This window comes from Leptodactylus fuscus, chromosome 11, assembly GCF_031893055.1.
Source record: "Leptodactylus fuscus isolate aLepFus1 chromosome 11, aLepFus1.hap2, whole genome shotgun sequence".
Taxonomy (NCBI): domain Eukaryota; kingdom Metazoa; phylum Chordata; class Amphibia; order Anura; family Leptodactylidae; genus Leptodactylus; species Leptodactylus fuscus.
Genome location: NC_134275.1, coordinates 49,932,177 through 49,956,688, shown reverse-complemented (window position 1 = coordinate 49,956,688; position 24,512 = coordinate 49,932,177). Strand labels below are relative to the sequence as shown.

The 24,512-nt window shown below is 47.5% G+C and overlaps 1 protein-coding gene across 1 annotated transcript; it reads right to left on the bottom strand.

Moving 5' to 3' along the window:
• Positions 1-2,240: 2,240 nt before the first annotated feature.
• Positions 2,241-18,978, bottom strand: LOC142185630 (zinc finger FYVE domain-containing protein 1-like). The gene is made up of 11 exons (XM_075261057.1): positions 18,843-18,978; positions 13,216-13,720; positions 12,919-13,136; positions 12,076-12,182; positions 10,563-10,671; positions 8,995-9,092; positions 8,312-8,429; positions 7,629-7,799; positions 6,818-6,995; positions 6,118-6,225; positions 2,241-5,537 (listed from the first exon to the last, which is right to left on the bottom strand). The coding sequence occupies exons 1-11, from the start codon at positions 18,942-18,944 to the stop codon at positions 5,305-5,307; spliced, it is 1,947 nt and encodes a 648-aa protein (XP_075117158.1). The 5' UTR covers positions 18,945-18,978; the 3' UTR covers positions 2,241-5,304.
• Positions 18,979-24,512: the final 5,534 nt, after the last annotated feature.

Below are 24,512 nucleotides of genomic sequence, written 5' to 3'. Positions count from 1 at the left end.
TGGACAAACCATCGCCAGATTTGGCTTCAGGTACCATCTTTATGCTGATGACACCCATTCCCGTGACATCACCCCTGCACTCATACAGAACACCAGTGACTGTCTCTCTGCTGTCTCTAATATCATGTCCTCGCTCTATCTGAAACTAAATCTCTCTAAGACTGAACTACTACTGTTTCCACCATCTAACAGATCTGTCCCTGATATATCCATTGCAGTCTCAGGCCTTACTATAACTCCTAGGCAGTATGCCCGCTGCCTCGGGGTCATATTTGACGCAGACCTTTCCTTCACCCCTCATATTGAATCACTCGCACGTTCATGTCACCTCCACCTCAAAAACATCTCCAGAATACGCCCTTTCCTTACCAGAGATACACTAAAGACACTTATTGTCTCTCTGATTCATTCTCGCCTTGACTACTGTAACTCCTTACTAATCGGTCTTCCCCTCACTAAACTCTCTCCTCTACAATCTATTCTGAATGCAGCGGCCAGGCTCATGTATCAGGCTAGACGCTACAGCGATGCCTCTGGTCTGTACCAGTCACTACATTGGCTGCCTATTCATTATAGAATAAAATATAAAGTTATTACTCTCATCCACAAGGCTCTCCATAATGCCGCACCTCCCTACATTTCTTCCCTCATCTCTGTCTACCGCCCAACCCGTGTTCTCCGCTCACTCAATGATCTAACACTTACATCCTCTATTATCAGAACCTCCCATGCTCGTATACAAGACTTCTCCCGAGCTGCACCACTTCTCTGGAATGCTCTACCCCGGACAATAAGATTAACTCCCAATTTCTACAGTTTCAAACGCAAACTAAAGACGCATCTTTTCAGACAAGCCTATCACAATTCCTAATGCACAAAATTGTCTGAACACTGTATAAGCAATGCCGCGCCTGCTAACCCTTGTGTCACCCCCTCTACCTCATAGATTGTAAGCTCTTTTGAGCAGGGCCCTCAGTCCCATTGTGTGAAATGACGTTCTTTGTTATGTATGTCTGTATCTGAACCCTATAAATTGTACAGTGCTGCGGAATATGTTGGCGCTATATAAATAAAATGTATTATTATTATTATGTCCGGGGGTTCTGTCTCCTCTGGATCAGCCCTCAGGATAATAGACAGCCAATGTCATGGGTTAAACACAGGGATTGTGATAGGTACGTTGTGTATTAGGATGGGGCTATACCATGTGACACTAAGGCCGAGGCCACACGTTGCAATTTTACTGAGGTTTTTTGAGCCAAAGCCAAGGCTGGTGACAAGAGGACCAGGAAATATCCAGAAGTTTCTGAGACTTCTAGCTGCTAAAATCATTTCGTGCTTTGGCTCAAAAAAATGAAGAAAAATCTGCAACATAAAACCCGCTTTTCTGCAACGCAGAGCCTAAGATGGCTAACACTGCACCACAAGTCACAACTAATGATAGCGGATACGGTGACAGAAATCCAACAGGACTCTCAGGTCGGGGCACTTTATGGGTCACAATCTGACATTAGGTGTTATAGGGATCCCGTGTTGTGTGACGCCATGTGAGCCGCAGCCCTTGTGCCCATTCACATGGTGCGGCTAAAAGTGCATTGAATAAATGAATGTGTCTCTGCTGTCGTGTCAGTCTTTCCAGGTAAAGCATTGATTTATTTCACCTCCACCAATTCGAGTTCTTAGTATTAGTACCCTCCCCCCACCGCCCGCTGATTCCGGCACAGTTGGGTTTTCCTCTCTCGCCCCCACCATTCCTGAGCAGTCAGTGCAGGTAGTTTCGTTGTCTGATGTGCTGTTTTAGCTCTGTATTGTCAGATGGGCGGAGTCAGGCCAGGGGCGTGATTCAGAGTTCCAATCAGAAGCAGCCAATGTCAGAGCTCAGGCCCACACCCCCTTGTCTGCTCCTACCTGACCCCGCCCTCCTGACAGTACAGAGACTATATAATATATCACAAAGAGGGTAAATGGCGGATAACAAGTCCCAGGAGGAGAGTTTCCTTACACGACCCTCAGGAGCGCACTTAGGTCACCCCCATTATGTATATTGAAAAACTCTTTATATAGATTATGTTCAATCCAGAGGAACGTCTGGGCGGTCCGGCCCCCGACCACAGGAAAGAAACGCTCAGGGTGTAAGAAAGTGAAGCAGCCGACAAGTGGAAGGAAAATTTATTCTAATATATATATATATATATATATATATATATATATATATATAAAAAAATAGAAGTAACATCGATAAGGAATGTAAGAGATTGTGAGGAGAAGACAACGGCAAAGCTCAATGTCCAATGGGAAGACTCACGAGTACATGCGCAAATCTCCCGCAACTCGTGAAGACGCCATCAGTCCTGCTCGTGCACATCAGATCTCTGCAATCGGGGAGATCTCCTAAGAGCAGCAAGAGCATCAGCCATCTCATCCAGTTTGTCCAGATTTGGTCTCATGTGAATGACAGACAATGAAGCTATTCAGGCATTCGGGACGTTCCACACTACACCTGCATTTGGCACTGAGGTCAAGGTGCCCCCTCCTCTCATACTGGTCATATATAAGGGGTCTCTGACCATCTGTGCAGCCATAAGGTGACCACATACACACATGGGTCTATATAAGATAATCTATATGGGATCTGATAACTGGTCCCCGCCAAGATCAGCAGATGGGGCTGCAGGAAGCAGCAGTGGGGAGCAGACGCCCCTATATTACATAAATTGGGGTTAATTCCAGCCCCCACCCACTGCTCCTTCCAGAGGCAAATAAAATACACCAAGAATCTCCAGTTACAGATTCACTCCTAACCTTATACTGATCCTATATTGTACTCCAGAGCTGTATTCAGAATTCTGTCATCGCTATCAGTCGGCTCAGCATCTTCACTAGTGATTTGCTTTCTTAGTAGTGTCTGGACACACGGAGATGTACAGTGATCTGCTAAGTGGGCGATCCCACAGATCTAATACACAAGGACAAGAACCAGACGAGTATCTGTAGTGGAATCTGCCGAAACCAAACCTCGAGGTCCCCACTGATCTACTGGAAGTCCCAGATTCAGAAAACTCTCATTGGAAACAACAGGAGTCACATCTAAGTCACCAATCTAATGCACCAAAATCAGGAGGAAAAAACCCAAGACTACCTGAGGCCCGGTGTGAACCCGACCCAAGATGTTTACACAAAAGAATTCAATCAGGAAGAAAAAAAATCAGTAATTTAAAGCAGATTATTGCTCAGAAATCAAAGAAAAACACAGAAATCTTCTTCTCATTCATTTCAATGAAATTATTCTGGCAAATCAGCTGCAACTTTCTCTGTGTGAAAAGACCACAAGGGGAAGTCTACACGGCGGGAAATTCTGTCTCACAATCCGAGTCCTGAGCCTCCTGCTTCATCTCACTGCGGACTCTGTGGCCGAGGATCCTGCAGCGGAGACCCCCAGGTGAGTAGGCCCAATCATCGGAGGCCTAACAGAGCGTGAAAGCCGCGGCTAAAACCCACCGGGATGTAAAGTGGAGGCAGAAGTCCCCCCTGGTTCTACTGCAGTGCACGACTGACAACCAGCCGAGCCAGGAGCACATCACTGTAATGTAGTCAGTAGTCAGACACAACTGGCCTATAGTCACTCGCACTACAAAGAGTTGTTTAAAGGTGAAGTCACCATATAGGGGGGTGTCCCCTCTTCACACCCGTCAGGTAACGTTGCAGTGGACACTCCCTGAGCCGGGACTGTCGTCGTCCATTACCCTCCGTTTCTGTCACAGGTTCTTTATTTTGGCGCAGATAATAAGGCGGGTGCGGGACTTTTGACTCAGCTGAAAATGGCCACTTGAGGAGTGTTAAAGGGGCCGTCCCACAAAGTGAAGGCGAGCGCTGTAGTTGTGCTATCTCTGGTACACCGACCACCAGCCCCGCCCACATTCAGCATGGCTGCGGTTAGTAGACTTCACTTTGTGGGACAACCCCTTTAAGTGTCTGTCTAACATTACTGACACATGACGTATGATAATGGACGTTCATCCGTTATCTTGTCCGTATTGTTCTGTGCATGCTCAGAGAGCAGAACAAAGAGACTCTACTATGCGTTTGCGTCCATTAAGCAGAGCGTCGCATTTTTCCATACGATATTGCGATCCTGCCCCCCCCTTCCCCTCCAGTCTGTATCGTCAATGCTACAACAAGGATTTACGATGACGTTCTATATGAAGTGCCAACATGCATCAAGGCAAATATGGAAAACCAATCTCTCCAGAAATGTCCGTATTCCACCCTGACTACTACAACAGATGAGCCGACAACTCAGCACAACCTCCAGCTGTTGTGAGACTACAACTCCCAGCATGCCCACTGCACACCTGTGCTTGGAACTCCCATAGATGTGAATGGAGCATGCTGGGAGCTGAGCTGTGATTCTCTAATATTACTCTCGCCGTACAGGGAGGACGAGTTTAGTTGGTGCGGGGACTGTCCTCGGAACCTGCAGGGCTCAGTCTCACACTATTCTCTTATCTTAGTATTATCTGTTCATTCCTGTCAATCACATAGAGAGTCTTACAAGGGTTAACGTGTGCCCTCCATTATGGTGCTGCTGCCCAGGACAGAAGCATTCGGTGTTGAGTAGAGATGAGTGAACACTGTTCCGAACAGCCATTCCGAATAGCACGCTCCCATAGAAATGAATGGACGTAGCCGGCATGCGGGGGGTTAAACGACCAGCCGCCGGAAAAGTGTATGTGCCAGCTGCTTCTATTCATTTCTATGGGAGCGTGCTGTTCGGAACAGCTGATCCGAACAGTGTTCGCTCATCTCTAGTGTTGAGGTCTCCCCTCCCTCCATTACCTTTAGGACTATTCCCTAGCAGTACAGGTGCACAGGTAAGGGGAGTCCCTACATAGGTTCTTGTCCTCCAGCACTTGGCCCCTGTCTCCAAGGGCCCTGGAGCAGCTGCATGGTTTGTGTGTATGGTATATACACCCCTGAGCAGTGTATACAGCACCTGATCTGAGTAATGTCTACCTGGAATCTCATTGCATAGGTGGTTAGTGCTTTTACCTAAAAAGTTTACATGCTATTGACTTATCCATTCAGTATGAGCGGTAGATAGAAGAGGCTCAGCGTGGCGGGATAGTCCAGGAGACCGGATTCCAGTCTTGTAGATGACACTGATATCCCCGACAAGGCGAAGATAAGTTACTGCATCTTCTTCCAGGCCCTCTGCATAGTGGTGTGAGAAAGGATTGTGCAGTCACTATGGAAATCCACCAGGAGTAAGGACCGTCCGCCAGCCGCCACGCTGGATCTAAGGCCCTACAGTTCTCCCTTCTTAGCCTGACACCCCCGGCAAACGCGTACTGGATGATACCACCCGCGGGAAGGAACTGGTCGCTGGAAGTCTGAGCACACATGGCAGAAGCCCTGACCACAAGCCCGGCAGTGATGTCTTGACATATTAGGTGTGAAGGCTTTTTGGCAGCCATGGCAGCGGGTGATCTCTTGGTCCGATACCCAGTAGTTGGGGCGTGCGGCTTCCTTCACAAAATCTGTAAATTGTTGGAGAAAACCAAGTGAGATGAATAGAAGAGAATTTTATTCCAAAAAGCTGACAATGATGACAGATAATACTGGTAAACTATACACAGAAAGAACGCACAAAGCGAAGGAGTCAACCCCAAGATGGTGCCAATAAAAACTGCCACTCCCCCTGCAAAAAAACTTGAATAAACTTTTCTGTTTTTTATGCCATTTACATTCACAATAACTTTATTCTGCGGGTCGGCAGGGTTACGGCAACGCACAAGGGCGTACACGTATGTCAGTCTGTGGCACATACACAATGCAGGGCATGTACACGTATGTCAGTCTGTGGCACGTACACAATGCAGGGCATGTACACGTATGTCAGTCTGTGGCACGTACACAATGCAGGGCATGTACACATATGTCAGTCTGTGGCACGTACACAATGCAGGGCATGTACACGTATGTCAGTCTGTGGCACGTACACAATGCAGGGCATGTACACGTATGTCAGTCTGTGGCACGTACACAATGCAGGGCATGTACACGTATGTCAGTCTGCGGCAAGTAAATAAAACCATAGTGTAATGAAACCATATTTACTGAGTGGATATTCCATGACAGACGAGACCGCGGTCAGCGAGCTCTGAGCCATCTCGGTCACCTTACGAGGTAAGAGATTAGTCCCATCGTCTTGTACTGTCCGCTGACCTGCGGGGACAACCAAAAATACAATAAAGAACCGCCCCAAGTGTGACACGGGAGGAGGGGTCAGATTATTACACTGAAGACGCCTCTGAGAAGGTTCACATCTACACCAGGGTCAGTGCCGGGGGACCCGAAGGATGGCCGGAGCGCTGAAACATCCACCACTGGACCCATAGACTATAATGGAGTGTACCGCTTCTATATTGGAAATGGCGGATAGACAAGTCCTCCGTGGAATTACCCCCCAGCAGAGACTCCGGTGCACATGTGAACTTAGCCTTATCCATCTTCTTTGAGGAGACCGCCCCTCTACAACACTTTATTACGCTATTTGGGGTTGTTCTCCTCAGAGGTTTCCTTGTATTTGTCTTTGTGCCGTTTGGTCCTTGGAGAATGTCCAGGATGTGACCAGAACACTTACTGTCAGTCAAGATCTCAGACTTTGGAGTATTCAGAGGCCCCTGAACCCACCTTAGTAAACCAGAGTAGCCTGCGCTGGCAGAATGTGTCATGAGACCCCGCGCACTGGTTATAGGACCTTCGGCATCCCCTCTCCTCCCATTATCATCATCATCATCATGGTGGTGCCGCTTACCGTTTCCAGGCCCTTTAGTGTGACACTTCTTACAGACGCGCACAGGAGACGGCCCCCAGCCTCGCTCAGGGACAGGCATTTTCAGATTGGAGCAGTTATGGCAGAATCCCTCCCCACAGGCGCGGCAGTGATGCTTCTGCTCGGCCGGATGGAAGACTTTTTTGCATTCGTGACACTCCTTTGGGGGACAGAGAGGTACAATGGAGAAAGACGGAAGTAACATGGTGTAGAAGGCAGACACATGAATGGGTACTTATGTGTAGTGACTCCCACATAATATAATGCTCCCTTAGTGACTCCCACACAGTATAATGCTCCCTTAGTGGCCCCCACACAGTATAATGCCTCCTTAGTGACCCCCAACATAGTATAATGCTCCCTTAGTGGCCCCCACACAGCATAATGCTCCCTTAGTGACCCCCACAGTATAATGCTCCCTTAGTGACCCCCACACAGTATAATGCTCCCTTAGTGACCCCCACACAGTATAATGCTCCCTTAGTGACCCCACACAGTATAATGCCCCTCTTCAAGCCCCTACACAGTATAATGCCCCCTTAGTGGTCCCCACACAGTATAATACCCCCTTAGTGGCCCCCACACAGTATAATGCCCCCTTAGTGGCCCCCACACAGTACAATGCCCCCTTAGTGGCCCCCACACAGTACAATGCCCCCTTAGTGGCCCCCACACAGTACAATGCCCCCGTTTGCTCCTAGACCAGACCAGGCACTAATAATAGAGTCACTGCCAGTGAATGCCCCCACACAGAGTACAATCATACCTGCCCCCCAATTAGAGTCAAACTTACGGTAATCCCTGCATTAGGTCGCCAGTAAGAGGGCGCTACACGGTCAGTTACCCAGGATGTGACCGCTCGGGTGGGGGCAGCACTGTACTCATTCACCGACTGAATGACCAGGGTCACTCCATCCAGGACTCGCTGAGCTGCATTGTGTTGGTCCAAGGCACAAGAGTCAGTCTGCAGGGAATACAGAGATACAGGTGATGCAACGTGTGGTGTGTACCAAGCATGAACATGACAAGGGATAGGTCGCTAGTTGGTGCGGGCTGGACATGAGGCAGGTGCACCTTACCCAGAAACCTACATGGAGTTGTCCGGGATTGTCATATTCATGATTTATTCTTAGTATAGCTCACTAATATCAGATCAGCTGGCTGAAGAGACTGCAGCGTTCCGGTGAGCGTTGCGGCCTCTTCACTGAATACCAAGTACAGCGCCGTACACTTAGTAATGGCCGAGCCATGTGACATCACTGACCTGAGAAGTGGCGATCGCGTAGGGGTCCCAGGTGTCCAACCCCAACCAACAGATAACGGTGACCTATCCTAAGAACTTAACTCCCACAACACCCCTTTAAATCATTGAGCTGACAGTGACACAACACACAGCTCGCAACACCCCTGGCAACCCTAGCAGGTGAATTTTACTTCCTGTTACCCTTCTCTATATTAAACACAAGCTGCCCGTACCTCAGACCAGACATGGCGAACCTCCTGTCGTACTACCGATCCATCGGGATCTCTATTTCCATACCAATACTGTCGACTGCGGTAAATAATCCCGCACACTCGGCATTCAAGAACATACCTGAAAGAAAAGTCACAGTAAGAAACCCCGCACCATGATGGCTTGTATGTGACGAACAGGAACAAAATCCAGCTTAGTGACCGAGTAACGGGTTGGTTCATCAGCTCATCATCAGCTTCATACCTGGCACCTGCACAGATCAGCTGTTACTGCAGCCTCCGGGGGGAGCATGTACCCCAAGCAAGTAATAGGAACGACTCTGCAATTCCCCCGGAGCCACCACTATGCAGTGGATGAGGCTGTTGTGCCGCTCATATTATTGGAATTGGCAATCTTTGTCCACTAGATGCCTACGACAACTGTCAAATCAGCTGACCTGTGTGGGGTCTGGGTGTCAGACTCTGGAAGATCCTATGATAGCTCATCAGTATGAGAAATACATTTGGGGCTGGCCCACCTCTTTCAGTGACAGTATTATGGGTTTTATATGACAGTATCACTTTTACTGTAGTGTTTTGATGCCGCTTATTTCTTGGGCCCTCTATGGTGGTATTAGAAGAAAAACTGCCTAAAAATGTGACTAATCTGCCCAATCCTCTATAATACTCAGTACTTGTGAACATACCCAGACCAGGCGTACTTTGCCAAACCCATCCAGGGGCTGTCTGTGGATGCCAAGGTCTTGGGGATGACCAACATCTCTCGCCCACTCTCATAACATCGCTGTGAGGAAGAGACAGAATTTAGGAGACAATCCTGCTGTTTGATACCTGATGTGTCCCACAACTCCCCCTCCTCCACCTACCCCTCCCCCTACACCACCTCCGCCTCTTACACCTGCAATGACAAGAACAGAAAAGACACGGCACCGAGCCGTTCTTGGTGTAATACCCTCAGTCAGCGGAGGGACAATAAAGAATAACAGGTGACTGCTCACCTGATCAGGTTGTGTGAAACACAACAACCAATGGATGTATTAACCAAGAGAGGTCAAGGAGGTGAGCTGCTAGACACCGTCACGGGGACGTCTGAACTGTGAGAAGAAAATGGACTAGATTCCAGAAGGACAGGCAAAGAACCAGCGCTCACCCGAATGGATAGATGTAGAGGACAATTTTATTCAGCACGACGCGTTCCGGGCTATAAAGCCCTTTCTCAAGCGCAATAACAATCTTTAAAAATAAATAATAGATACAGATATATTTGACAATAAAACAATATGTGCAATAAAATATGTATATCCATGAATGGAATAAGACAGATGTGTGACCAAAACCCTACATGCTCGCAGTATTGAGCAAAAATCAAGGCATTTGACTAATCTTGAATGGTATAATACATATTCATGGCCATCAAATATTTAATCTTGGCCTGCCCGGTGTAATCCATGTTTCTAGCCCACCGAGGCAAGGTAAGTGAATCGAATCTTTATACCTTTGTACTTGAATGTTTATTTTCCACCCATTTTCATAGGCAGTACCTGCCTTCAGGAACGCTATGTGACATGTTTTTTTATGGGTAGCAAACGTCTTAAAGTGGTGTTACCAATAGTGTTTTGTCCCAGTGTTGCATAGGGGACACAATAAGCCGGGTATATCATGATCTCTGCTCATCAATTCACAAATATTTGATGGTCATGAATATGTATTATAGCATTCAAGATTATTCAAATGCCTTGATATTTGCTCAATACTGCAAGCATGTAGGGTTTTGGTCGCGCATCTGTCTTATTCCATTCATGGATATACATATTTTATTGCACTTATTGTTTTATTGATTTCTATTATTTATTTTTAAACATTGTTATTGCACTTGAGAAAGGGCTTTAAAGCCCGGAACGTGTTGTGTTGAATAAAATTGTCCTCTACATCTATCCATTCGGGTGAGCACTGGTTCTTTGCCTGTCCTTCTGGAGGCCATTTACACCTCTTACACCTGCATCACCTCCACCTCCACCTCCACCTCCACTCCTCCTACACGTCCTCCTCCTCCATCTCCACAATCTCCATCTCCTCCTTTATCTCCATCTCCTCCTCCTCTATCTCCATCTCCTCTTCCATCTCCTCATCCTTGGTCCAGCCCAGCTCGGTACATCACGGCCTTGTACACACACAAATGGATCTCTTGTGGTCCCCCCACTTTCTGCCCCTTGCAATGCTCGGGTTTCTTGTACTGTTCACCCCCCGCACTCACCTTGCATATTAACACTTTGTTGTTATATTCATGGGCATACTGGCACAAACCATCTACTTGGTGGGGAACGCCATCCTTGAAATGGTTCATCCTGTTCTTGCAGCGAGCCCTGTGGGATATCCAGGATAATAGATTTAAAGAACAGATTCACTTGCAGAATTCTAGGTTTCGTGTTTGGCGTTTGCACAGGACGTTTTATACCCATAAGGATCAAAGTCCTCAAGACATAGAAAGTCAATGGGACAAAAGCAGCAATAAATGAGAAAGCCTGAAGGCTGCCGGCCAGGGCTCGCAGGTATCAGCCACTTTGCTCTCCTTTCTGGATCAAACTTCATTGCAACGCACAAGTCAACAATAGCCGGCCTGCACTAAATGGATGAAGCGGTCCTGCTTCTCACTTAAAGGGGTTTTCTGGGAATTATTTATTGATAACCCAACCTATAAATGGCCATCGCTATGTGATCGCTAGAGGCCTGATAACTGGGACCCCCAGAGACCAGCTGGTAGGAGAGACTGCAGTGTTGGGGCGAGTTCTGTAGAATACCAAGCGCAGCGCCGCACATTGTATAGTGGCTGTGCTTGGTATTGCAGCTCAGCCCAATTCACTTGAATAGGACTGAGCTGACTGTACCAAGTGACTGATGAACTGATGTCATCTGCACAGGGAAGATGCAGCAATGCTAGCGAGTACTGCAGCCTGTTCACACAGATGATCAGTGGGGGGTCTTGGGTGTCAGACCCCCAATGATCAGACGTTGGTGGCCTCTCCTAAGGACAGGTTAACAATAGGAAAGCCCTGGAAGATCCTTCTAATTAATGTGCGGCACCCTTGTAAAGCTCTGTACACTGTATAGCGCCCCCCAGGGTAGTGCCGAGCCCATACGATGTGTAATTATAAGGGGATCCATAACAGGCGGACCCTCAGGGTTCTGCCACAGATCCACATGAGAATTAGCCCCAATGCCATTCAGTTGGGCTGATCCACAGCTTTTCCATAGACACAAATCCACTGCATGTAAATGGGGGACAGAAAATCCCAAATCCATGACCACGGCCTTATATGCATTGTGTTGCACTTACTACTCTCTGGTGGCCCCACAGAAGTGAATACGGCGTCTGCTCCATACACACTATAAGGTACCCCACTCCAATGGTGAGACCCTCACACTCTAGGTCCCCTATCTTGTATGTATAGAAGTGGGGACCAGACCCCTTTAATGTCCTTTCATAGATAACTTATTTATAGAGAAGGAGAGGTCCGACCCCCACGAACCCAAAGATCAGCAGAACCAGCACCTGCATTGGACGTGGCAGCTCAGACCCCTCATGTCAACGATCCATCGATTTTAGGATCAAAACCAAAACAATTATTACCTATAGAATGAAATATGGCAGGAGGAGACGGGAATATCGTATATCGTATCGTGTATCACAGCGTATATTGTATATCGTATCATATATCGTATTGTATAGCATATCGTATCTCGTGTATGGTATCGTATATCAGACTTACCGGCAGCTCAGACAACGGAGGGAACAGGTGAAATATTCGTCTGGGAAGAAAGACGTGATGTGCAGCTGCTCGTCTGGAATATCGCCGGAGAATCGCTCGCTCAGACTCTGCAAGGAGAACACATTGGCTATTAAAGGGGCCCCCTAACTATCCAAGTCTAACCTTTGTGTCATTAACACATTTTGTTACAACTTTATTAACACATTTTGTCTCCTTTTTGTGACATCCGGCATGTGATGTGTATTGGGGGGGAGGGGTCTCCCGGTCATAGCTCATGTGATATAAAGCCTACAAACCTGGTTCTGGTGTCGTATGAAAGAGAAGACTCTCCAAGGCTGATACATATATATATATATATATATATATATATATATATATATATATACACATATACAGATATATATATATATATATATATATATATATATATATATATATATATATATATATATATATATATATATATATACATCCAGCTCCTCATACACCAGATACAAGGTTTTATAATGCCGGAGATATGTTTTATGTTCACAAGGGCAAATTTGCCGCTGAATTTGAGGCTGAATCCCGCCTTCATAGACTCCAATGTGACTCAGACCCCAATTGTTCCTCTGAGTGTCCTGCTCAGTCTTCAGGCAGATTCTGTCCGATAACCCCATTGAAGTGAATGGGAGGCAGAAACTGGACCACACAACCAGACTGCACAGGGTTTGTATGTAGTCTGTAACCATGGAAACACATAACTCTACCTAAAAGCTGCAGTAACAATACGGAAATAATATAACATTATAACAGACACTTTGATACGAGGCCGCAGTTTCCCGCATCATTCCTCTACCTCACCTGCAAAGCTGTGAAGACGTGGGCCGGGGGCCTGGAGGAGCGAGTAGACGTGTCCAGCACCTGCTTCTTCACAGTCTCTTTTAGTTGGGAGAAGTCGGTCGGGGGAACGACAGTTTTGGTTCCTATATACTGTATGGAGCTGAAGGCCTCTGGAGGAGCCCCGAGATCGTGGAATCTTTTCAGGAGGTCGGCCTCTGCCTGTCCATGGACTTTACTGCCTGTGGGGCAATATACACGTATATAATGTCACCGCTATCCACCACATATATGATCCCTCCAATATACAAAGTGTCTCACCGTGACCCAGCAGATTTGTCCGTGAAGTCTCATGGAAAATAAGAAGAGCTGGTCCGAGACTGGACAAGGTGACCTCCAGACCACAGCGGCTCGACAAGGCCTTCAGTTCTGGGGTGAAGAACTTTAAATAAGCCTTGGAAGCGTTTCCGAGAAACTGGAACATGTCGTTGTGTAAGCGCTCGGCCCGTGTTCTGTAGATCACCACATCGGACACAGCCAGGACCTTCAGGAGAAGACGAAGCCTCTGGTTCTGTTTATCTGATGCCCCGAGTAGACCTTCTGTGTCCAAGACCATAAGAGACAGGTCCGGGTAATACGCAGCCCATACTCCTATAGTGCAAGAGTCCTGAGACGGCGACGTCCTGAAGACCTCAACACCCCCAAAAAACATGTGGTTGAGCGTGTGCGACTTCCCATCTCCAGTGTTGCCAAAGATACTGAGAACTTTCACCGGCTGCTCCGAGCTGCACCCCAGCTTTGTGATGAGGTCGGAGACATCCTTCACCTGAAAGACCGAAAATAAAAGATTCCCATTAAATTACAGGGAACGTGGACAGAATGGATCGCAGTATGGCGGACTGTAATCCGACACGTCAGAGCCCTAACCTGAAGCTCCTGCACCAGGTGCCCCATAAACTTATATGACACCCTGTGGGGTAATGCGGGAGCCGGAACACAGGAGGGCTAGATTTAGGGAAGGGTTTATATGAGGACATGTGATCGGCCGGTCTGATAGGTTTCTCTGTGACACGCGTGTAATATGTTCTTGTTTTCAGTCTAAGTTTCCCTGGAGTTCTTGCACTGCTCACCTACCTCGTGCTCCATATAAATGTGCAATACAATTGTCCCATATAAGTGCCCTATATAATTGCCCCATATAATTGCCCGTTACGATATCTTCTCTTTGATTGACATTTGCAATAAATCCTCCCCCATGAGCTTCGTCTACTGTAATAGCCTGATAATTAGCCTAATGTAGGTCGTTAACAAATTAATCCACAACCTGTGACAGGAGGAGGCTGAGTGATGGAGGTGCAAATACTGAGGAGAGAACAGGGGAGGGGGATAGCGCTAGTATATATGTGCACTATATGTAGGGGTCACTATGGGGGTATATATGGAAGGTTCTGGGGGCGCTGTAATTATTGGGGGGCACTAAGAGGGTATGTATGGATTGTATTGGGGGGCATTATGAGGGTATATATGGAATGTACTGGGGTGCTGTAATTATTGGGGGCACTATGAGGGTATGTATGGAAGGTTCTGGGGGGTGCTGTAAGTATTGGGGGGCAATAAGAGGGTATGTATGGATTATACAGGGGGGGCACTATGAGGGTATGTATGGATTATACAGGGGGCACTATGAGGGTATGTATAGATTGTATTGGGGGCACTATGAGGGTATGTATGGATTATACTGGGGCGCACTATGAGGGTATGTATGGATTATACAGGGGGGCACTGTGAGGGTATGTATGGATTATACAGGGGGGCACTATAAGGGTATGTATGGATTATACAGGGGGGCACTATGAGGGTATGTATGGATTATACAGGGGGGCATTATGAGGGTATGTATGGATTATACAGGGGGGCACAATGAGGGTATGTATGGATTATACAGGGGGGCACTATGAGGGTATGTGTGGATTGCACTGGGGGACACTATGAGGGTATGTATGGATTATACAGGGGGGCATTATGAGGGTATGTATGGATTATACAGGGGGGCACTATGAGGGTATGTGTGGATTATACAGGGGGGCACTATAAGGGTATGTATGAATTATACAGGGGGGGCACTATGAGGGTATGTATGGATTATACAGGGGGGCACTATGAGGGTATGTATGGATTATACAGGGGGGGGGCACTATGAGGGTATGTATGGATTATACAGGGGGGCACTATGAGGGTATGTATGGATTATACAGGGGGGGGCACTATGAGGGTATGTATGGATTATACAGGGGGGGCACTATGAGGGTATGTATGGATTATACAGGGGGGCACTATGAGGGTATGTATGGATTATACAGGGGGGCACTATGAGGGTATGTATGGATTATACAGGGGGGCACTATGAGGGTATGTATGGATTATACAGGGGGGGGGCACTATGAGGGTATGTATGGATTATACAGGGGGGCACTATGAGAGTATGTATGGATTATACAGGGGGGCACTATGAGGGTATGTGTGGATTATACAGAGGGGCACTATGAGGGTATGTGTGGATTGTACTGGGGGACACTATGAGGGTATGTATGGATTATACAGGGGGGCATTATGAGGGTATGTATGGATTATACAGGGGGGCACTATGAGGGTATGTATGGATTATACAGGGGGGCACTATGAGGGTATGTGTGGATTGCACTGGGGGACACTATGAGGGTATGTATGGATTATACAGGGGGGCACTATAAGGGTATGTATGAATTATACAGGGGGGCACTATGAGGGTATGTATGGATTATACAGGGGGGCACTATGAGGGTATGTATGGATTATACAGGGGGGCACTATGAGGGTATGTATGGATTATACAGGGGGGCACTATGAGGGTATGTGTGGATTATACAGGGGGGCACTATAAGGGTATGTATGGATTATACAGGGGGGCACTATGAGGGTATGTATGGATTATACAGGGGGCATTATGAGGGTATGTATGGATTATACAGGGGGGCACAATGAGGGTATGTATGGATTATACAGGGGGGCACTATGAGGGTATGTGTGGATTGCACTGGGGGACACTATGAGGGTATGTATGGATTATACAGGGGGGCATTATGAGGGTATGTATGGATTATACAGGGGGGCACTATGAGGGTATGTGTGGATTATACAGGGGGGCACTATAAGGGTATGTATGAATTATACAGGGGGGGCACTATGAGGGTATGTATGGATTATACAGGGGGGCACTATGAGGGTATGTATGGATTATACAGGGGGGGGCACTATGAGGGTATGTATGGATTATACAGGGGGGCACTATGAGGGTATGTATGGATTATACAGGGGGGGGCACTATGAGGGTATGTATGGATTATACAGGGGGGGCACTATGAGGGTATGTATGGATTATACAGGGGGGCACTATGAGGGTATGTGTGGATTATACAGAGGGGCACTATGAGGGTATGTGTGGATTGTACTGGGGGACACTATGAGGGTATGTATGGATTATACAGGGGGGCATTATGAGGGTATGTATGGATTATACAGGGGGGCACTATGAGGGTATGTATGGATTATACAGGGGGGCACTATGAGGGTATGTGTGGATTGCACTGGGGGACACTATGAGGGTATGTATGGATTATACAGGGGGGCACTATAAGGGTATGTATGAATTATACAGGGGGGCACTATGAGGGTATGTATGGATTATACAGGGGGGCACTATGAGGGTATGTATGGATTATACAGGGGGGCACTATGAGGGTATGTATGGATTATACAGGGGGGGGGCACTATGAGGGTATGTATGGATTATACAGGGGGGGGCACTATGAGGGTATGTATGGATTATACAGGGGGGGGGCACTATGAGGGTATGTATGGATTATACAGGGGGGGGCACTATGAGGGTATGTATGGATTATACAGGGGGGGGGCACTATGAGGGTATGTATGGATTATACAGGGGGGGGGCACTATGAGGGTATGTATGGATTATACAGGGGGGCATTATGAGGGTATGTATGGATTATACAGGGGGGCACTATGAGGGTATATATGGATTATACAGAGGGGCACTATGAGGGTATGTATGGATTATACAGGGGGGCACTATGAGGGTATGTATGGATTATACAGGGGGGCACTATGAGGGTATGTATGGATTATACAGGGGGGCACTATGAGGGTATGTGTGGATTATACAGAGGGGCACTATGAGGGTATGTGTGGATTGTACTGGGGGACACTATGAGGGTATGTATGGATTATACAGGGGGGCACTAGGAGGGTATGTATGGATTGTACAGGGGGGCACTATGAGGGTATGTATGGATTGTACTGGGCGCTGTAAGTATTGGGGGGCACTAGGAGGGCATGTATGGATTATACAGAGGGGCACTATGAGGGTATGTGTGGATTGTACTGGGGGACACTATGAGGGTATGTATGGATTATACAGGGGGGCACTAGGAGGGTATGTATGGATTATACAGGGGGGCACTATGAGGGTATGTATGGATTATACAGGGGGGCACTATGAGGGTATGTATGGATTATACAGGGGGGGGCACTATGAGGGTATGTATGGATTATACAGGGGGGGGCACTATGAGGGTATGTATGGATTATACAGGGGGGCACTATGAGGGTATGTACGGATTGTACTGGGCGCTGTAAGTATTGGGGGGCACTATGAGGGTATGTATGGATTATACAGGGGGGGGGCACTATGAGGGTATGTATGGATTATACAGGGGGACACTATGAGGGTATGTATGGATTATACAGGGGGGCACTAGGAGGGTATGTATGGATTATACAGGGGGGCACTATGAGGGTATGTATGGATTATACAGGGGGGCACTATGAGGGTATGTATGGATTATACAGGGGGGGGGCACTATGAGGGTATGTATGGATTATACAGGGGGGGGCACTATGAGGGTATGTATGGATTATACAGGGGGGGGGCACTATGAGGGTATGTATGGATTATACAGGGGGGGGGGCACTATGAGGGTATGTATGGATTATACAGGGGGGCATTATGAGGGTATGTATGGATTATACAGGGGGGCACTATGAGGGTATATATGGATTATACAGGGGGGCACTATGAGGGTATGTATGGATTATACAGGGGGGCACTATGAGGGTATGTATGGATTATACAGGGGGGCACTATGAGGGTATGTATGGATTATACAGGGGGGCACTATGAGGGTATGTGTGGATTATACAGAGGGGCACTATGAGGGTATGTGTGGATTGTACTGGGGGACACTATGAGGGTATGTATGGATTATACAGGGGGGCACTAGGAGGGTATGTATGGATTGTACAGGGGGGCACTATGAGGGTATGTATGGATTGTACTGGGCGCTGTAAGTATTGGGGGGCACTAGGAGGGCATGTATGGATTATACAGAGGGGCACTATGAGGGTATGTGTGGATTGTACTGGGGGACACTATGAGGGTATGTATGGATTATACAGGGGGGCACTAGGAGGGTATGTATGGATTATACAGGGGGGCACTATGAGGGTATGTATGGATTATACAGGGGGGCACTATGAGGGTATGTATGGATTATACAGGGGGGGGCACTATGAGGGTATGTATGGATTATACAGGGGGGGGCACTATGAGGGTATGTATGGATTATACAGGGGGGCACTATGAGGGTATGTACGGATTGTACTGGGCGCTGTAAGTATTGGGGGGGCACTAGGAGGGCATGTGTGGATTATACAGGGGGGCACTACGAAGGTATGTATGGAAGCTTCTGCTAGTCTGTGACTACTAGGCCATCACTAAGGCCGTTACTAGGACTATATGGAGGGGCCTGGTAACCTGAGGAGTCTGCTCTCCATATAGTCACATAGTAGTAGGGTTCCCCGTCACTGTCAGCCCCGGCCCGGCCTCCCCCTACCTGCAGGTCCTCCTGCTCGTCCACCAGTAAGCAGCTGCCCTTCTGCTCCGCCGCCGCCTCGCTCTCTATGGTCAGAGGATGATCCAGGAGCAGCGCGGACATGGTGGGGGCAGAGGCGACCACCGACCTACCCCCCGACACCACCAGCGGACGCGACCAGCCACCGACCCCCGGCGGACATTGTACTCGGGCTACTTTCACTTTCAGTGTTTACAAAGCAGAGCGGAGATCAGCGGCGCCACCCAGCGGCCAGGCCGGACACTGCAGCCCTGATGAGATGGGGTAGTAGTATTATATATTAGTATTATTATTTCTTCTTATTATATTATTATTATTTTATTATTTCTTAGCATTTCTCGCTCATATTTCTGGTTTCCATCTCTGACTGTGGCCACAGGACTGAGCCCTCCTCTCCCGGCCGCCATACCCTTTGCATTGTCCTGTCAGCTCTTTCCTCATCTCGTTCTCTCCCCATTATTTCTGCCATTCCTGGATGCTACTTGTAGTTCTACTTTAGCCATGTACAGCTGGTGGCGCTGTTGCATTGGAACCTATGAGAGTCATGGCTGTGGTGAAAGGAGGTACTGCAGGTCGTGGGGTGCCCTGGGCCTTACATACTGGTGCCCGGCACCCCCACTGATCAGCCTGTTGACTAGGCCGAGGGCTGCTCTTCACTGTGCCGATTACTTTGCGGTCGTTGGTCACATGGTTCTGCTGCAGCTGCTGATCCGGGCGGTAGATGTGGATGTAGCCTTAGGGTCTATTCACATCAGGTTTTTTCCTTCAGTTTTTTGCACCACTGACATAGAAATCGGGGAGTGTTATATTTTAGGGCCTTGTTTTTTATGTCCCTTTTAACATTTTTTATATGAATCTGCTAAATGGATGAAAATGGTCGTGTGAATGGAGCCCAATACCCACCGTCTTCACTTCAGCAGATTCCTGAGATTTGGCTTCAGGGTTATTGTATATTCTGTATTTTTATTTAGCAATTTTACAAAAAAAAATAGAAAAAAACTTGAACCTGGCACAATTGTACATTTTATCTGGGGTCTGGTCTTCTTATATAAATGTACTTGGCTATTTTTATAGAGGCCACTCCCACTTCTGGCGATCGCCTGATCCCATCTCAGTAAGCAGATAACAATGGTACTCCTGATGATGGTGGTGCCTGTGATGGGTCCTATGATGGATCCTGTGGTGGTGCACATGGTGGGAGCCTGATGATGATGAAGGGCTGGGGCGATATGCTGGTTCTGGTGACAGTAACCTATCTATCTGCAGGGCTGGGGTGATATGCTGGTTCTGGTGACAGTAACCTATCTATCTGCAGGGCTGGGGTAATATGCTGGGTCTGGTGACCGTAACCTATCTATCTGCAGGACTGGGGTGATGTGCTGGGTCTGGTGACAGTAACCTATCTATCTGCAGGACTGCGGTGATATGCTGAGTCTGGTGACAGTAACCTATCTATCTGCAGGACTGGGGTGATGTTCTGGGTCTGGTGACAGTATAACTTATCTATCTGCAGGGCTGGGATGATATGCTGGTTCTGGTGACAGTAACCTATCTATCTGCAGGGCTGGAGTGATATGCTGGTTCTGGTGACACTAACCTATCTATCTGCAGGACTGGGGTGATATGCTGGTTCTGGTGACAGTAACCTATCTATCTGCAAGGCTGGGGTGATATGCTGGTTCTGGTGACAGTAACCTATCTATCTGCAGGGCTGGGGTGATATGCTGGTTCTGGTGACAGTAACCCATCTATCTGCAGTGCTGGGGTGATATGTTGGTTCTGGTGACAGTAACCTATCTATCTGCAGGGATGGAGTGATATGCTGGTTCTGGTGACAGTAACCCATCTATCTGCAGTGCTGGGGTGATATGCTGGTTCTGGTGACACTAACCTATGCTGGTTCTGGTGACAGTAACCTATCTGCAGGACTGGGGTGATATGCAGTTTCTGGTGATAGTAACCTATCTATCTGCAGTACTGGGGTGATATGCTGGTTCTGGTGACAGTAACCTATCTATCTGCAGTACTGGGGTGATATGCTGGTTCTGGTGACAGTAACCTATCTTTCTGCAGTACTGGGGCGATATGTTGGTTCTGGTGACAGTAACCTATCTATCTGCAGGGCTGGGGTGATATGCTGGTTCTGGTGACAGTAACGTATCTATCTGCAGGCTGGGGTGATATGCTGGTTCTGGAGACAGTAACCTATCTATCTGCAGAGCTGGGGTGATATGCTGGTTCTGGTGACAGTAACTCATCTATCTGCAGGGCTGGGGTGATATACTGGTTCTGGAGACAGTAACCTATCTGTCTGAAGGGCTGGGGTGATATGCTGGCTCAGTGTCAGTAACCTATCTATCTGTGGGGCCCCCAGTGCTATTTCATTTCATACTAGATCCATAAGATAGGCCATCAGTTTCTGGTGGTTTCAGTGTCAGACTCCCTCCTATAAGGGCACCAGGGTGTCTCTGTTCCTATTACTGGAATAGGAAATATATCAAAAAAACTTGATAGTCTTCAGTAGTTGATCCCTTTTTAATGGCTAACTAATAATGATGACAGATTATAACGTTTCAGAACTCTCGGCTCCTTTCTCACGTAAAGTTAAAAACCATTTCTGAAGGATGCATATTTATGTACAAAAGGACACATAGGGATAGAAGTCTAGGAGGAAGGGGGGATAGAGGGTTATTAGTCATTGGTAGAAATCATGTAAACAATTCCAGGTTCTTATCAGTTCTCAGGTCAGTGATTTCTGTAAGATGCCATAAACCCATGTGACCGATTTAACCCCTTCTCCAGTGTTTGAAGCAGGGTCATAAGTTTATACTCATAAATTCGCTGCTCTTTCCTTGATTTAAAATTCCCTCTTAAAACCAAAATTTTCATGTGATTGGTGATATTATGATCCTCATTGCAGAAATGTTTTGATATGGGAAGGTCCATTCTTCGTTCTCTAATTGTATGGCGATGTGAATTCATACGCATTCTAAGCTGCTGTCCGGTCTCTCCAACATACAGATTATCAGTGGAACATTTGGTGCACATTATTAAATACACTACATTAGGTGTGTTACAGGTGAACGTACCTGGGATTTGATATTCCCTGTTAGAGTTTGGGATCTCTATCCTGTCAGTGGTCAGTATGTGCGGGCAGGTTTTGCACCTTTTCTGTCCGCATGGAAATGTTCCTGTGTTAGTTGGAGGTGACAGTGAGCTTCTAATAATCATATTCTTGAGGTTTGGTTGCTTTCTGTAGCACAGGAGAGGGGGGTCTGGAAATATGGATTTTAGACGGTCGTCTTTTTGCAGTAGTGGATGTAATTTGGGTGTGATTCCTCTCAGCGTCTCCAGGTGGGGGTTATATGTGACGACCAGGGGCACCCGATTGTTTTCCTGTTTGGTATTGTATTTTAATAACTCTGATCGTGGTATTCTGGTGGCCCTGGTGATTTGATCTTGGATGGTAGCCCTGCCTCAAGAATGTGTTTTTGAGCCCTCCATGGTGTTTGTCTCTATCTGCAGGGTTTGAGCATATGTGATGGTATCTGATGGCCTGGCTGTATAGAATGGAGTTCTTTATGTGTTTCGGATGAAAGCTATCCCATCTTAGGTAGGTAGGACGGTCAATAGGTTTCCGATACAGCGATGTCTCAATTTTGTTGTCCTGTATCTTGATGACTGCGTGCAGGAAGTTTATGTCAGAGAAGGAGTGATTGAGCGTCAGGTTGATGGTGGGATGGAACTGGTTGAATTGTTCATGGAATGTTTTCAGCTGTTGTTCAGACCCCATCCAAATGATTAGGATATCGTCAATGAAGCAATAGTAGGCCAGAGGACTGGTGGTGCAGGTGGATAGAAAGTCACTCTCAAGCTTGGCCATGAAGAGATTAGCGTGCTGTGGCGCCATTTTACTCCCCATTGCGGTGCCAATCTGCTGTAAATACATGCAGTCACCAAAGGAGAAGTAATTGTTGGTGAGGATGAATTTTGTGAGTTTCATCACCGATTCAGCGTTCATACCTCACTTTTCCATGAAAAACTGGCAGGCGTCTACACCGTCCTGGTGTGGGATGTTAGAGTACAAGGATTCTACATCCATGGTGGCCAGGATGGTTCCATCTGGAAGGGGACCTATAGTGGATAGTTGTTTTTTTTATATTTCCTACCCACTGGCTAACACGGTACGAGAACAAACATTTTCCTTATATTACTGGAATAGACATGGAGCTACTTACAGCCCTATGCAGTGTGTCAGATCAGTTTATTGGGGTGGGGTCAGGCTGTGGGACCCTCTCACTGCATTACAATTACTTCCATATTTAGTATTTTGCACCCGTTCTACACTTGGCTGTTTCGTTACGATGGTCCAGTCATTTGCTCACCAGGAGCAGGCGAGGGGAGGTTGCAGCCACTAACAGATGTGTAAATGTGATATCTGATACTTCCAGAGACTTCCGCTGGTGGCCACTAGATGTCGCTGTGCCCCCACTCCTGCCATATGGGTCAGCATTATCCTATAAGAGGATCAGAGCACAGGGCCATTAACCCTTCAGTTCCCGCATCACTGATCCACCAACCTCTTTCTGTAGTTCTTACCAGCGCCAATGTGACTGATATATGGGAAGTGCAGGGGCGAGATACCAACCCTTGTAACACTTGGACCCCCCAATGGGCTGCCATTACCAGGGGGCTGCTTGGTAACTGCTCGTTGCAACCAGTGGGCACTTGTGTAAGCATGGGAGCCAGGCGTCCCCAAGCTAATCGGTTACCCCCCTCTCCCCCATATAATGCATATTGTAGGGGCATGTATGAGTTTACCAATCCCATTGCACCAGTCAGTAATCTGGTATTGTAATGTGAGAGCATCCGCAAACACCTGGATTTCATACTCAGTCCCTCCATGTGCAGCAGGCTGGGACTGTTACCTCTGGCCTAATGCCAAGATCATTCCCGACAAGACCCGGTCACAGATGGAGCTGCAGGACTGGGGTCCTGGGGAATAAGACGCCCCATGGCTAGCAATCCCAGGTGCTAGAAGCCCTCTAAGAACTCTGAGCCACATTCAGGGGAAAAGGTGACAATTTTCACTGGGGCGTCTAAATCACAGTGGTAATCACAGAGTAAGAGGAACAACTTTCCTAACGTGGCCCCAAACCTGTTTGTAACAAGGGGTCCCTTAAAGGGGTATTCTGATTATTACAGCACAGGATAGGGAATAACTGATGAGAATGGGGCTCCTACGTACCCCATATGACTGGAGCGGCAGGACGTACTGTGGGACTGCCGGGGATAGCTGAGCTTTTATAGCAGCCCCATACAGATGCCCCGTTGCCCCATGTGGCCGCCGGTCTCCGCACTCACCCTCTGTCCTATGAATACGGGGTATACACTTGTAACTACAGAAATGCCCCTTAAAGAAACTTTCTCATCCAATCTTGAAATGTTCAGGTTCCCATACACACCCCCATAACTGCCAGACTATTGGTCGTGAACCCCTCCCCCCATACACATGCACACCTGACTCGGCCAAGCAGACCGGGGAAGAGTGGGGGGGGGGGGGGAGAAGATAATTCGTCCATTGCCTGACAGTTCTGACCACAGATTCTTCCCATTAGGACTGAGCATGTCTGATTCTTCAATTCTCTGACA